Source organism: Equus caballus, chromosome 6, assembly GCF_041296265.1.
Source record: "Equus caballus isolate H_3958 breed thoroughbred chromosome 6, TB-T2T, whole genome shotgun sequence".
NCBI classification, from domain to species: Eukaryota; Metazoa; Chordata; class Mammalia; order Perissodactyla; family Equidae; genus Equus; species Equus caballus.
In genome coordinates this window covers 20,771,159-20,785,349 of record NC_091689.1, presented here as the reverse complement: position 1 = coordinate 20,785,349, position 14,191 = coordinate 20,771,159, and the positions used below count along the sequence as shown (strand labels likewise).

General features: G+C 47.0%; 1 protein-coding gene across 2 annotated transcripts in view; it reads right to left on the bottom strand.

Moving 5' to 3' along the window:
- TRPM8 (transient receptor potential cation channel subfamily M member 8) overlaps positions 1–14,191 on the bottom strand; it is an 88,824-nt gene that overhangs the window by 22,873 nt on the left and 51,760 nt on the right. For both annotated transcript variants that reach the window (XR_011439535.1, XM_070269495.1), the window contains exons 18-21: positions 11,913–12,004; positions 10,478–10,619; positions 8,787–8,958; positions 6,487–6,664 (exon numbers count right to left, since the gene is read on the bottom strand). Coding sequence is in view for 1 of the 2 variants with exons in the window: in XM_070269495.1 (XP_070125596.1) it covers positions 6,487–6,664; positions 8,787–8,958; positions 10,478–10,619; positions 11,913–12,004 (584 nt within the window). In the remaining variant the exon portion in view is untranslated. The remainder of the gene's footprint in view (positions 1–6,486; positions 6,665–8,786; positions 8,959–10,477; positions 10,620–11,912; positions 12,005–14,191) is intronic.

Sequence of the window (14,191 nt, the reverse complement as noted above, 5' to 3'; positions counted from 1 at the left end):
GGAAGGCTGATAATTGAGGACTGCTTCAAACTGCTTTGCTGGAATAATTTTCATGTTCTTTAGACACTGGTTCCCATTTCTGTAGGGGAGAGGCTGCGCACTAGTGCCAACACAAGCACACCCACCCCTCAGCAAAGCCCAACGTCCAGAGCAGCCTAGAGACCGTCTCTCCCATCCAGGCTCTCATCACCCCAACTCAAATGGTTCTCAGAATCTCCCTGCCACCCACGGACCATCTAGCATCTTCCCTGAGAGGGACTCTGCTACGTTCCCTTTGACTCTACATCTCCCATGATCTCTTGTGCCCTCAGCTACCCAGGTGGCAGGAGATTTGCGATGATAATTGAGTTCCGGCTCCTAAGACCACCTAGACACCCTCAGGGGAGCAGGAGAGGAGGAGGAAGCAGGAGACGAGGAGGAAGCAGGAGAGCAGGAGGAAGCAGGACAGGAGGAAGCAGGAGACGAGGAGGAAGCAGAGGCCCCCTCAGAGACAAACTTTCAAGAATTCACTGCAATCAAAAATGTTATCAAGAGATAACAAATGTTTAGGATTCAGACAGTCTCCTACACAAATGAAATCCAGCAGGATGTTAAAAGAATAAGATGCCACGAGCAAAGAATAGAAGAATGACTAAAAATTAAGATCATTTATATAATTCATCATTTTTAGACTACATCATAGATCAAAAGAAAAAACATCATTTCAATAGTTGCTAGAAATTCTTCTGGCCACATTCAACATCCATTTCTGATTAGAAAAAAAAAAAAGACGACGAAAAAGAAAGGAGCTTAATAAATAAGAAACAGGAGGATCCTTCCAAGACATGATAAAAGAAAAACAGAAAAGAAAGACCAGAGACGGGATTTGTTCCAAAGTAAATAAGCAAGACTTTAACAACCTTCCTACATATCAAAAAGTGCTTCTTAAAAAAACATAATAGAAAAAATATCTCGCTCACAACCACAAATGGCTAGGAAAAAAGTGTAACAAAAAACCTGCCAGATTCATATGAATAAAACCATAAAACTTCACTGAGAAACTATACATATTTGAATAAATAAGGATCACACTATTTTTTCTGGATGGTAAGATACCATTTTTTAAAGATGCCAGCTTTCCCTGAATGATTCTACAAAGTTAACATCATTACAATAAAATTCACAAGGTTGCTTTTTTTTTTTTTTTGGAATGGGAAAGAAAAAAGGATTTCAGAAGATAAGGCTTGGACTCCTCTATGTGGTTAAATATACAAGAAAAGCCAGGAAAGTTTTGAATAAGGATAATGAAGGGGACTTGTACAACAGATGTTAAAATGATTTTTTAAAAGTTGGTAATTAAAGCCATTTGGTAATAAAAACCAAAATAGAAAGACTGATCCACAGAACAGAATGAAAAGTCTGCAAAAAATTCATGAAGAAAAAGAGGATGCTAAAACAATGGCAGAATTTTAGAATAAATTGAAGTACAAGAAACTTGCCAGCTAGATTTCAATCAAACACCTCCTGCAAGCTTTTCACAGATTTCCTGCACTTTCTGTTCATTATTCCATCCCCAACACACCAGCAATATCCAACCAGCGCCACCCCAGGACCCCTAGTGACCCTGACTTTTTGCACCTTGCAGTGCCCGCCGGCATGCATGCTAAAATGAGCCGCACATCCCCGTTCCCCTTTTCTTCCGCAGCATCAAGAAAGCAAGTTCAAAGCCAACAGCAGCCAACACGAGAGACAACCAGCAGTTTCACCGCACTGATCTTTGAAGTGCTAACTCAATTGAGGACTACTCAATTCAGTGGCTATCAGAATAGCACCACTAAGCCTGTGCCATGCACCTGTGTAAAGACCCGTGCCCTCTCCCTTCACCTACAGGAAAATGTCTAAATTCCCTAACATGGATAAAAGACCCTCCATAACCTGGCCTACTCTTCCACCCTTGGAGGTTGCCAATTCTCCCAGAGTCACTTCATCTCCTCTGCTTCTCCCTCCCCAGCCAGGCTCTGGGCTCCAGGCACACGGTCCTTGAGCAAATGTCACCTCTGCTAGCTGCTGCTGACCCTCGCTCCCCCCGCAACTATCTTTCACAATTCACAGGCCCCCTTTCTGTGCACCATGGTCCTTTGTAAATAGCCTTTCAGGCTGCTTACATTATATTGTATTATGTTATATTATATTATGTTAATATATTTATGTGCCCACCAACTCCCTTAACAGCAGGTTAATTTAACAGAGGTTGCTGCCTCCAACTCCTCATTTGTAAAATGATAATAAAGCCACACTTACGCCAAAATGATTAACAATTAAATGAGGTAGCACGTGGATGTGCTTAGTACTGAAAAGTATCAATAAATACTAGCTATTACTATTTGTGTGTGTGTGTGTGTGTGTGTGTGTCTGAGGAAGACTGGCCCTGAGCTAACATCTGTTGCCAACCTTCCTCTTTTTGATGTGGGATGCCACCACAGCACGGCTTGACAAGGTCTGTGCCCAGGATCCGAACCTGTGAATTCCAGGCTGCTGAAGTGGAGCACGTGAACTTAACCACTACACCACAGGGACAGCCCCAGCTATTACTATTATTACAATTACCTGCCCTCTTTTTTTCTTTTTTTCACCCATTTCAACAGCCTCCCTTTGACTGCTGAAGTATAGCACCCAAAACTTTAGTCTGTACCAGGGGATCATTTTCTTTTTTCTACTTTCCTGTGTATTCATAATGAACATGCATTATTCCTAAGATTCAAAAAATATTTTACTCTTAGGAATTAGTCTAGATTAGGGCATGTCTGACGAGTCCTTTTCGGAAGAAACACATGGGGTGGCTTTATCTTCAGGTCACAGTGCCTGTAAGGGCTACAGCCTGCGTTAAGACAACCCAGAGTCATCTACTGATTTTAAGTTCACTCAGGGCCTCTGATAATCAATCATATTAATATAGAATAAGCTCAGATGTTTGCACCCTTTTCCTCTCCCTGTGAATACCACAGAGAGAGCACTCCAAGATGCTTTAAAATCCCCGAGTGTGAGTTTACGTTACAGCTCATAAGGTGGCCATTGTGTATGGTTAAGCTTTCACAGGAATACTTTGATGTGGTGTCACACAGGGGTCACAGCCTGGGGCCAACGGCTCTCAGAGTAAGCCCAGAACAACCATCATAGCCATCAGAACAGCGTCTGACGATTTCGTCCAAGGATGGCAAGGGGACCGCTCTAGCTGCTCTCAAGTCCCCAGACAGGTGTTAACAAAGAAAAGGCCCTTGGTTTAACCCAGGACAAACCCAAGAGGCACCCCCCTAGAGAGGACATGTCCCCAAGTTGTCACACTTAAGCACTGTAGGGGCAACAGTGGGGTGTGGTGCGATGGCTCTGGGCTCATCGGGAGGAGATCTGCATTCCAGCCTCCAATGGACACAGCCAAGCCCCACAGTAGTGTGGCCGCTGACACTGAGCTGCCCGACTTTCATTTCCTCAAAGTGAAAATGACAGGCTGGCTCCAAATGCTGTCACTTCACGACTGTAATCCTGATAATGGATTACCAACGTGACATGTCCTCGAGAGTCTGTGAACAGCTCAGAGCACACAGACTCAGGAAAGCTCTGAGCACTGTTCTACTCTGTGCCTAGGGGAGATTGACTGAATTAGAGGAGGGCAAAGGTCACGGCAGTGGGAGCTGACGGCCCTTTGGTTTAATTTCTGTAGAAATTATATATGTGGTCGGTTTTTACAGAGACTATCCAAGGTTTGAGGTAAAGGCTTATAGGATATGTTATCCCTATAAAATAGGACCCCAAACCATCCCCTGCCCTCCTCACTCTTGCCTCAGGTTTGGGAGTTGGTCCTGCCTTCCTTGCCCTTGAGTGGACACATGGTCACCCTTTACCTGCCACCTCTCTCTGCAAGCTCAGACTTGGGGACCTCTGGCAGCATGACACTGTCTAGGTTCCTGTGAGTGACACAGGCTTCCCGATTCTGGAGTCCTTCCCTGGCCTCCAGTCGGGGGGGTGACGGGGAAGCTGCACATTCCCTCTGTAAGGCCACATGGCGCCAATGACCACGAGATCTTTGAGGCCCAGGCACCTGGCACAGAGCAGATGCTCTACATCTGTGAGATGAATCACTTGCTGGTCCGTTATTCACCATCAATGCTTCTCAGTAAATAACAGACCTGGTAGCCAAACTCCTAACTGATGACCAAATAATGAACCAAACATGGGAAAGAAGCCTGTTCTTTTCACTCATCCAACCAACCCACAAAGTGCCAGGTGCTCAGACAGGCCCCAGCTCCATCCTTCAAAGCTTACTGTCCAGCAGGAGAGAAAGTTGTCCCTGTGCAAGGGGCCCAAGGAGCCTCTATGCAAAGTGGACAGGGCATCAGGGACCACTCGGGCAAAGAGTGATGCTTGCCAACTCAAACAGCAAACAGGAATGGGGCAGGAGACGGTCGAGATGGAACAAGCCAGGAAAAGGACCAGCATGTGCAAAAGCATCAGGCGTGACAGATGGCCCTGTTTAGAGATGGACACTTGCGTGCCTGTTGGGGACAGATAGCAGGGGTGAAGCCTGATGGTATGTTCAAAGGCCAGGTCACGGACGGCCTGGGCGGAAGCGGACAGTCTGGAATTTACCCTGAAAGCTATGGGGAAATACTGAAAGTCTTCCGGAATTTTAAACAGAGCAGTGACATTTTAGAAATATCCCTGTGGCCACAGGGTAGAAACCGGACGGGAGGAGGATTTCTCTGAACACTGGAAGACCAGACGGTCCCTCACTGCTCAGCCCCTTCGATGAGTGACATCCCCAGAGGCACATGGCCCCACTCAGGCCCCACAAAGGGAGGCCACTGACCCTCATCTACAATCCTGTGTCTCTCAGAAACTCAGGGCTCTACGGGACAATTGTCCTTTTCTTATTTTCTTTTCTAAATTACAAAAGCAATATGTGATCATTGTAACGAGTGAAATATATACCAGATTTTTTTTAATTTCTTTTTTTTATTGAAAGAAAACAAGGCTATATCATAAAAATGTCTGCAATTTGCTTTTTATATTTAACAAAATATTGTCCTTCCGAGCCAATAAATATAGATCTTTTTCTTTTTGATCGCTGCCTATGATTCTGTAGTCTATAACGCGCTTTATTGGGTCATTCACTCATTGATAGGCATCAAACAGTGATCCAGTAAACATCTTTCTTTGTACCTACATCCTTAGGATAGATTCCCGTTGTGAAGGAGTTGGGTCAAGGGTTTGTGTATTTTTGCTATTACTGTTTCATCACTCTTTCTGAAGAGCTAGGGGCACTTCACACTTCCAGCAGCAAGGACCATTCCCCAGCATCATCCCCAGCAAAGGGGCTCCTTTTCATATTTGCGCATCTGATGTGTCCCGGTATCTCACTGTTGGTTTCATCTGACCTTTTCTCTCCACGAGGTTGACCAATTTTTCATACCATTATGGGCCATTTGAATTTTCCTTCTCTGAATTGCATTTCCTCTGTCAATTTTCTACTGGGCCATCTTTCTCTTATCAGTTTGCAGGAGCTCTTTCTATATTAGGAATTAAAAGCCTTTGCTCACCATAGGTCAACATCCCCCCCCAGTCTGTCGTTCACCTCGTGACTTCGTCAGAGCTGTCCTTTACCTTCAACACTTGTTTTATGAAATCAAATGTGTTTATCTTACCTTTCACAGTTACTTGGTTTCTGATTTTGACTAATGGGTTCTCTTCCACCCCAAGGTTTAACAAATAATTTTTTAATTTGTTTTTTGTTGCTAATTATTCTGTCTGCCTATCTGTGCCAGGATTCATATACTCAAAATGACCACCCACCATAAAGCAACAGCATAAAACTAAAGTACTCCCACCGAAACTATCTCGTGGGGCTCTTTGAAACCCTCCTAAGAGAGATGAAGGGGAAATGAAAACCATGATTCTCTAAAAGTATTAAAGAGAATGGCCAGAGGCAATAAAAACAGTTTAGCGTCCATATCATATTCTCCCCAACTTGATTAGACGTGAGCCCCAAAGGAGACTCAGTCTCCTGACTCTGCTCTTTCTGTTTGTAGTTAAACCGAAAACTGTGAAGGAGTAACTAACTCCAGGCTGTGTCCTTTAAGGCCTAGAACCCATACCACTGAGTCCACGGGAAATAAGAACCTTGGAGATGAGCTGAACTGCGTTGTAGTCAACGTCACGTCAACGTCATGGCGCTCCAGGGAGACTGTGAAATGGATGCTGAACATACAGAGTCTGAACGTCCTGGAGGGTGTTACACGTGCTCACCTTGGGTGTCAAATAAACTTACAGCACAGCTAATAGGGATACAATGTATTTTTAATACAGTCCCTTTAAGGCCCCACCGCATCCAGCCCACCAGTCTCCTAAAGCTCTACCGTAAGCTCCTAGAGGGTAGACCATGGCTGCTTTGCTCCCAGCCCCTCCATCCCTCCTGGTACAGCCAGACACCCAGGGAACCGACTGCACACATACCCAAACATGGCGACCAGCAGGTTGACCAGCAGGATGTTGGTGGAGAGCATGTAGATGCACACCAGCGGGATGGTGATCCACTCAGGGAACCGCGGCACGTTGTGCTCGTCCAGCTCCACACACAGCGGCTTGGACTCGTTCCCGGTGAAGGTGCAGTGGGAAAAGTCGTATGTGGTACCTGAGGATGTAGAACCAAGAGGCAAAGTGAGGATCCTCTGGAGGGGGCAGTGTTGTGGCACGTGATGATCATGGGATGTGTTGGGCACTGTTCTAAGGTGCTTTATCCAAACAACGTAGAATCACTCATTCATGCATTCAATAGGGATTTATTGAGTAGCTACTATGAGCCAAGGACTTCACCACGATCAGAGATAAAAGGAAGGGCATGATCTTTGCCCTCAGAGACCTTCCAGCCTCTTTGGGTAGGCAGATAAACAACCACGTATGTTTAAATTTTTAGCCCATGAGAAATGCTAAGAATGACATGCCCACTATGCTCTGTGGATATAAACTGAGGCAACTCATCCAGGAACAGCTTTCCTAAGAAGGAAGGGTCTCTGAATTGAGAGCAAAAGGATGATCAGGAGCCAACTACACGAAGAGGAGAGATGGGCACCCAGAGCATCCAGAGAGAGAACATCACATGCAAAGGCCCTGTGGTAGGAAGTTGGAAACTTCTGTGGCCATGAGAGAATAAGATGTGCAGCGACCAGACATGTTAATTTTTTTATCTTTATACTAAAAATAGCGGGTAGCCATTAGACTGCATTAAGCAGAGGAATGACACATCAGGTTCTCTCTATTAAAGGACCACTCTGGCCACAGCACAGATCATAACGAGCCAGAGGGCAACATGAGGAGGTTACACTAAGAGCCATGCAGGAAGGTAGTGAGGATGGCTTGTGGGGGTGGCGGTGGGGATGCTAAAATGAGGTTGAATTTCAAAGACATCTAGGAGATAAAGTCAAGTAAAAGTAGCTGATAAACTGGATATGGTGGATGAAATCACAGGAGGTGTCACGGACGTGACATCAAGGCTTCTGATTTGCACAACTGCATGAACGGTGGCAACAGACCCTAAATGGGGGGCCTCGGAGGAAGTCCGAGTCTGAAATGGAGGATGGGGAGCTTTCATTTGCATGTGCTGAGGTGCATCTGAGAAAGCTCAGAGAAGGCAATGGACATAAGCATCTGGCCCTCTGGGAGCTGCTCTGGGCTAGAGATTCTCCTCCTCCGGGTGTGGGAGTGAGGTCCTGCGGCTGGTGAGATGCCCTGCGGGGAAGATGGGGCTACGCCGGTTTGACCCATAAGAGAATGGAGAGACCGAGAGGTCGAGTCACTTCCCAGGGCACACAGCGCACTCGTGGCTGAGCAGGATTTGAACTCCGCCTGCCACCTGCTCTTTAGGTTACTGTGAGCCACCTCACGAAAGGACTGAAACCACCGACGTGCGGGGTTGTCGCGAGGATGCAATGTGCTCATCTATGAAAACGGCACGTGCGGACAAGGAATAATAATAACAAAGTGCCTTTCCACCATTGCGTGGAAAAAGAGCTGTCTCTAAGATCTTGGAAGAGGCTGCAGCGGAGGAGGCCAGAGAGACGGCAGGAGGCCCCGAGGAAAATCGAGAAAACACCAGGGAGCTGAGAAATACGACCAAGAGGGCAGGGAAGACATCAGGATCCTTTTCGGGTGGCAGGACAGAACATGACAAGCCCAGACCATTGTCAGCATCGTAAAGATGCTTTCAACAGCTCATTCAAAACACACACCAGTTTGCACAGGCCCCACGCTTTCCTCATGTAAAATACGTGCGGGCAAATTAATGCCATCTCTGCCACCATTAGCCTTAACGCCATCTTCATCACCACCAGCCTGCCTCCCCAGCATAGCTGGCAGTGGGCTAACTCTGGAAGTTAAAATTCCCAGGTTCCAATGGAAAATCTTTAATATTGCTTTTTTTTGGAATAACTGGGTGCCCGGTTATATAGGAGAGCATGACTCACAACACTCATTTCTAAACTCGTGGGGCTTGTTGCTGTCAATTGCTATGTTGCTGCTGAAAATATGAGAAATGTGATTTTTAAAGAGTTTGAAACTGGCAGGCTGAATTTGGGGCACCATCTGCAAGGCAGACGTAAAATCCCGCTCAGGCACAAAGGAAAGGTTTTCAGGGTTAGGGCTCGCCGTGTGCTTCTGTGACATCCCCAAGGGTCAGCGTGGGGAGCCCCAGAGGCTGGCTCTGGAAGCGACTGCCTCCTGTCCACTGTCCCCGCCCCCCCGGGCCAAGTCAGGCTCACCATCCACGTCACTGGGCACTTGGCCAAACATGGCCAGGTAGGGCTCATAGATGACCGAGCGGAATATCCACCTCCAGCGATACTCATTCTGCCTGAGGATCCCTTGCCTGGCCACCCCGAAGGCCACCATCCACACAGCGAAGAGGAACAGGAAGAAGAACACGTCTACCAGCTGTCAAGGGAGGACAGGGGAACGGAGTCAGGACTGCGCCAAAGGCGCCTCGTCCCCTCAGTTGACCACAGAGAAGGGCAGAGGTTCCAAGGTCTGGGGAACCCAACTCACCCAGCGTTCCCTCACTAATTTTTAAAAAAAAGGCCATCGTCACCTTTGGGTCTTGGAACATCTCTATTCCAGAGTCGAAACGAACTGATGCATTTTTGCTGCCTCCAAGCCAGCTCAGCAATAGAAGCTTTCTGAATGAGAGACCAGCTTGAGAGCAAAAGAGGGCCCTAACTTTGGAGAACTCCGCCTTCTCTACATCTCACGGTGCTCACCTTCTTTAAATCCCTAAATAATGTCCTTCATTTTTTTTAACAATATAAAAGCTACCCTTATTAGACAAGAATGCACAGTTTAATTCGTTTTAATTTTTTGCACACACAGCACGACTTCATGGTGACGGGATGCCTCAGATATGCTTTGAATTAAAACCACAAACTCAACAATCCTCGGTGTTGGAAGAAATCTCCAGATGAGCTAATCTGACTCCCATCTGATTTAAAGACAGAAGCACGGGAAGCTGGGGCATCTGGAAAAAAGCTCAGCAAAGCATCCTTGTCAGTGTGTAATTATCTTTCTGGTCCTGGTTGTTAGTGCCGTTGAGTGGATTCCAACTCCTGGTGACCCCGTGGACAGCAGAGCAGAGCCCCGTCCAGTCTTTTTGTGCCATCCTCGCCCCTTCCAGCGCCCTACCAGACGACACTCTGCTGCCATTCCTAGAATTTTCAGGGCCAGTGTTTTTGGAAGTGGGTGGCCAGGTCCTTCTTCCTAGTCTGTCTTAGTCTGGAAGCTCCACTGAAACCTGTCCACCATGGGTGACCCTGCTGGTATTTGAAATCTTGGTGGCAGAGCTTTCAGCATCACAGCAACACACAGCCACCACCGTGTGACAACTGACAGCCGGATGGTATGGTTCCCTGACTGGAACAGGAACTCGGGCCACAGCAGTGAGAGCACCTGACCCCAACCACTAGGCCACCATCTTTCTGTTATAGGTCCCTATAAAAAGGGTCTAGTGGTGCTGTGCCTGCATCTATATTACATGGTTGGAAGACTGACGTCCCAGCCTCACTGTGCTTCCAGCTCACCGCACGTCTCTAGACAAACCTACTCGTCTCCTTGGACCCGATTACCCACATCTATAAAATGGGTATAAAATCTCTATCTTGCCTATGCTCTTAGTGAATTATTAAGACTCAAATGAAAGCTCTTGGTAAAGTGTAAAATCCAAATAAATACAACGGATTGAGTTTCTTTATTCACAATGCACTGAATTACACTGTCTGCTTCTCACAGTTACTTTTTGTTAAATTTTAACCTGGGAGAGGCCCCTGATGAAAACACATCAAAGAAAGCAAACCTTACTGATTGCGAAATGCAAGAGTCACTCTATGGCCAACCCCCCCATCAACAATTAAAGGAACTCAGCATAGCAAGAAGAATGACGACTACCAATGTTCTTTGTACTTACCATCTTCTGCAACATTATAATCTTGGGTCCCAAGTTTCTGCTTACAGTGAAAATGTGGATCAACCTTAGAGTGAATATGATGTAATCCAGGCAAAAAATGACTCGTCCGGAATACAAAGAGGTTTTATTAGAAGGGTGGAGCCTAGGGAAAGAAAGGGAATGGAATCTGTGAGATACTGAAAAAACATTTCAAAGTTTTACTTTGAAAAATGACCAACGTGAAGCACCAGCCGAGAGCCTGGGGACTGACACTGGAAACAGGCCAGGGATATCACCCACCTGTCAGTCACTGAAAACCAAAGGCCATGACCTTCTGCCCTGGTGGACTCCAGTAGAGGCAAGGACATCACATACAACAAAGCTTTCAGAGATTCCTGCCACTTTAGTCCTTCATCCTCAAATACTGCTGCAGGAACCCAATCTCCGTATCGCTAACTTCCTGGCTCACAGGCTTCTAGAGCGACCCCAGCGCCCACCCCACCCCAACCACCAGAGACTTGACCCTGCCAGCTTCCCCCTAATGAAACTTACCTCGTTTGCACCAGATCATTTGATTAGCTGACCACCCGCTAATGTGTTAATTGAAAGCCATATGTGCTTGCTAAATGGAATGCTCTAGAAATCATGTCCAACCAACGGTGATTCAAATGCTGGGCCTTTAACCCAAGTCGAAAGGGAAGCTATTGGAGGAGGAAATTGAGTTCTTCCTCCCTTCAAATCGTAGAGTGAGCGCTCATTGTAAACCGTCTCATTCTGGGTAGGTGTAAATATGAATTGTCAGGCTTCTCTACAAAGGGACACCACTCGATCGGCTCAGCTGGAACCACAAGCTCTGCCTTGAAGCTATCGGGGGAAGGCAGGCCTACAGGGACGCAGCAAAGGCAGTGGGGGCCATGGTTGGGGCGTACCCCAATTTCTCTACCACGTGGAGTGCACACTGCTTTTTGCCTTCAACCATAATTTTAGGTTGGTTTTTATAATGACAGGCTCTGGCTCTGGGACTGAAATATGCTTGTAGCTGGGAGCGCAAGGCCCATAGCCAGCACTCGCGTCAAAGTGAAGCGCATTTTAGAAGATTATATGGCCCCAAATGAAAATGCTGAGCAATATTTAGCATTCTCGTTATTCTCTGCTCTCCTCAATTTCTAATTATCTCTCCCCAAATTCTATATGCATGAAGAGAAAAATGATGAAGAACCCCTTTTCAATTACAGATCACCAGGAGAGGGGAGGAGATGAGACAGGACGTTATGCCAAACAAGCTGTGTCTCGAAGGGGCAGAGATGATGGTCTTTTGTAATGATCTGTAACGGCGGGGGATGGCGGGGGGGGCGGGCTTATCGTGGGCTCAAAACGTCAAAGATCTTTCCTTCACCTTTTCTCCCAAAAGCATCAGAAACACCTATAAGTGGGAGAAGTCTTGTGGGCTACTCACCGGAATGCAATTCCTGCTATGAAGTAAAAAAGACCAAGTGTGTCCATAACGTTCCACAAGTCGGTAAAATAATTCACCCCATTAACGTACCACTGCACACAGAAAGGGACAGAGAGAGGACATGAGCATCTTGGAAACATCAACCACTGCCAGATTTGTTAATGTTCACACAGTTTTTTCCAGATCCTTTTTGAGCCAATGACGGCTGAAGTGAAGCCTGCCACAGGCCCCATGCTATTCCAGGGGCACTGGAAAGTGGTCCAAGGGCAGACGGCCAGCAAGTGGCGGGTCTCAGGGTTCTGAATCTTAGCTGCCTCTCCCCAGCATCACCCTTCTTCTTTAGGGCCCACAGAGATCCTACAACTTGAGACTTGGAAGGGATGCAAGAAACATCATGGGTTTCTCAAGAAGTACCTCCTTTCATTCACTTAAAAATGCAACTAGCGACTTCAGTGGGCCAAGGAAGTGAGGATGTTATGAAATCAAGCACCAAAGAAATACTAAAATCGCCCGGATTTCAGCAGCCCCAGTTCGACCACATTCCACTGTGGGATGGCTGAACTCGTGGGCTCAGAAATGGAGTCCATTTGAGTGGGCCCAGAGACACTGATTGCCACCCACCAAGGATCATTTGCAAGACAGGGTGGTTGGCACGAGCCCTACCTGCCACCTGCTACCCCTCTGAACCTCTGGTCTGGGAGGCAGGGAAGCACAGGTCAACCCGCCCACCCCAGCCTGACTCAGCTCCGCCCACAGGACTTTCAGAATCCTGGCCTGAGTGATGGGAGAAACTCTAAGGAGCTCAATTCTGGGGCTCAGAGGCACCACTGCAATGAGAAAACATTCTTTTTTTTTAATGAATAGAGGCCTTTTATCTGAATGGAATGCCAGAGATGGGCTATATTTATAAAACACCAGGACCATATTTCATCTTATCTTTTAGGATTTGGGGATTCAATGGGCCTCAAGATTGAGCAGTGTTTTCCATGAAGAGATGATGGGACTTATCCCATTGTACATAAACATCCACAATCTGTTTAATGGACATTGGCACTTATTGACTGCCTTGGTTAAAAATTCCAATTTAGCAAATCGACATCCTCCGCTGGGGAAGGAGACAGGAAATACTGAAAGGTACACTTTTGACATTCAGACACAATCTAAAACAGCTAACATCCTGTTTGGTTTGGTTTTTCTCTAACAAGTGTGAATTAGGTTAATTAAGACAGCACCAGGCCAGCGGAACTGTGAGTTAGGAGGAAACCAATCAAATGGAGGATTCCAAACGCAGGAGGCCACAGACAAGAAGAGAAACAGCGACCCCGAGTGTCGGATTCCTTTAATGACAAGGATCATCAAGACCGTGTTCTGCAGACTCGCTCAGGGAACACAGAATCAGAGCTGTCCAGCTGGCAAAGATCTCAAATGGCAGAGCTGGACTTGAACCCACACTCCTAACCCCAAGCAAGCACAGGGTGCTTCCCAAACCATCACCTTAACACACTGTCAGGCTGAGCTAAAACTGGCCCATTCAAAAGCAACGTTGAAAAAAGAGAAGAAACACTTAGACCAAGCGCTATGTGCTCATTGTCACCCTCCGTATCAAACGCCACCCACTATGAAGGTTGACAGACAGCTGGGACGCTGTGGGCACGACTTCCTCTAGGCAGACCCCAGGAATGACTAGCACCTCCACAGCCCTCTTCCCTCCCCCGAGGTCCCTGCCCACCGTCCGCTCCAACTCGGCGTCCTGCTCAGTGTCCCTCCCAGGCAACCCCTCATGCAACACCTGCCCAGGGCCCACCCTTCTCCAAGCACAATGCAGCTGCCCTGTCTCCTTCCTGCACGACCCGAATAAATGACTTAGTAGTTAAATGGACATCTGAACTTGTACCGAGATGTCTGTGACTTCAGGACCTCAACTCCTCTAGCCACCCTCCCTGTAAACGTGAGGCTCACGCACCCAGTGCTGTGCTCCTCTCCTTGAAAGCTCCCAGGAATGACCCTACTCGTCATCTTGAACTAGTAGGAAGCGTCATCAGGACAGAGATATTTGCCCATTTGGCTCATTGCTGTATCCCCAGTGGCTAGAACAGTGCCTGGCACATAGTAGGTACTTAATAAATATTTATTGAAAGAAAGAATACATGAATGAAGTATTTGGCTTAAGCCAAGATGTGTCTCCTTGCACCTTTCATCCAGGCCAGGCTCTGCCTTCTAAAGCAACCCAGAGGAAGTCTTCTTTCTAGGCCTCATGGCTTCCTTAGGCGCCTGGAGGA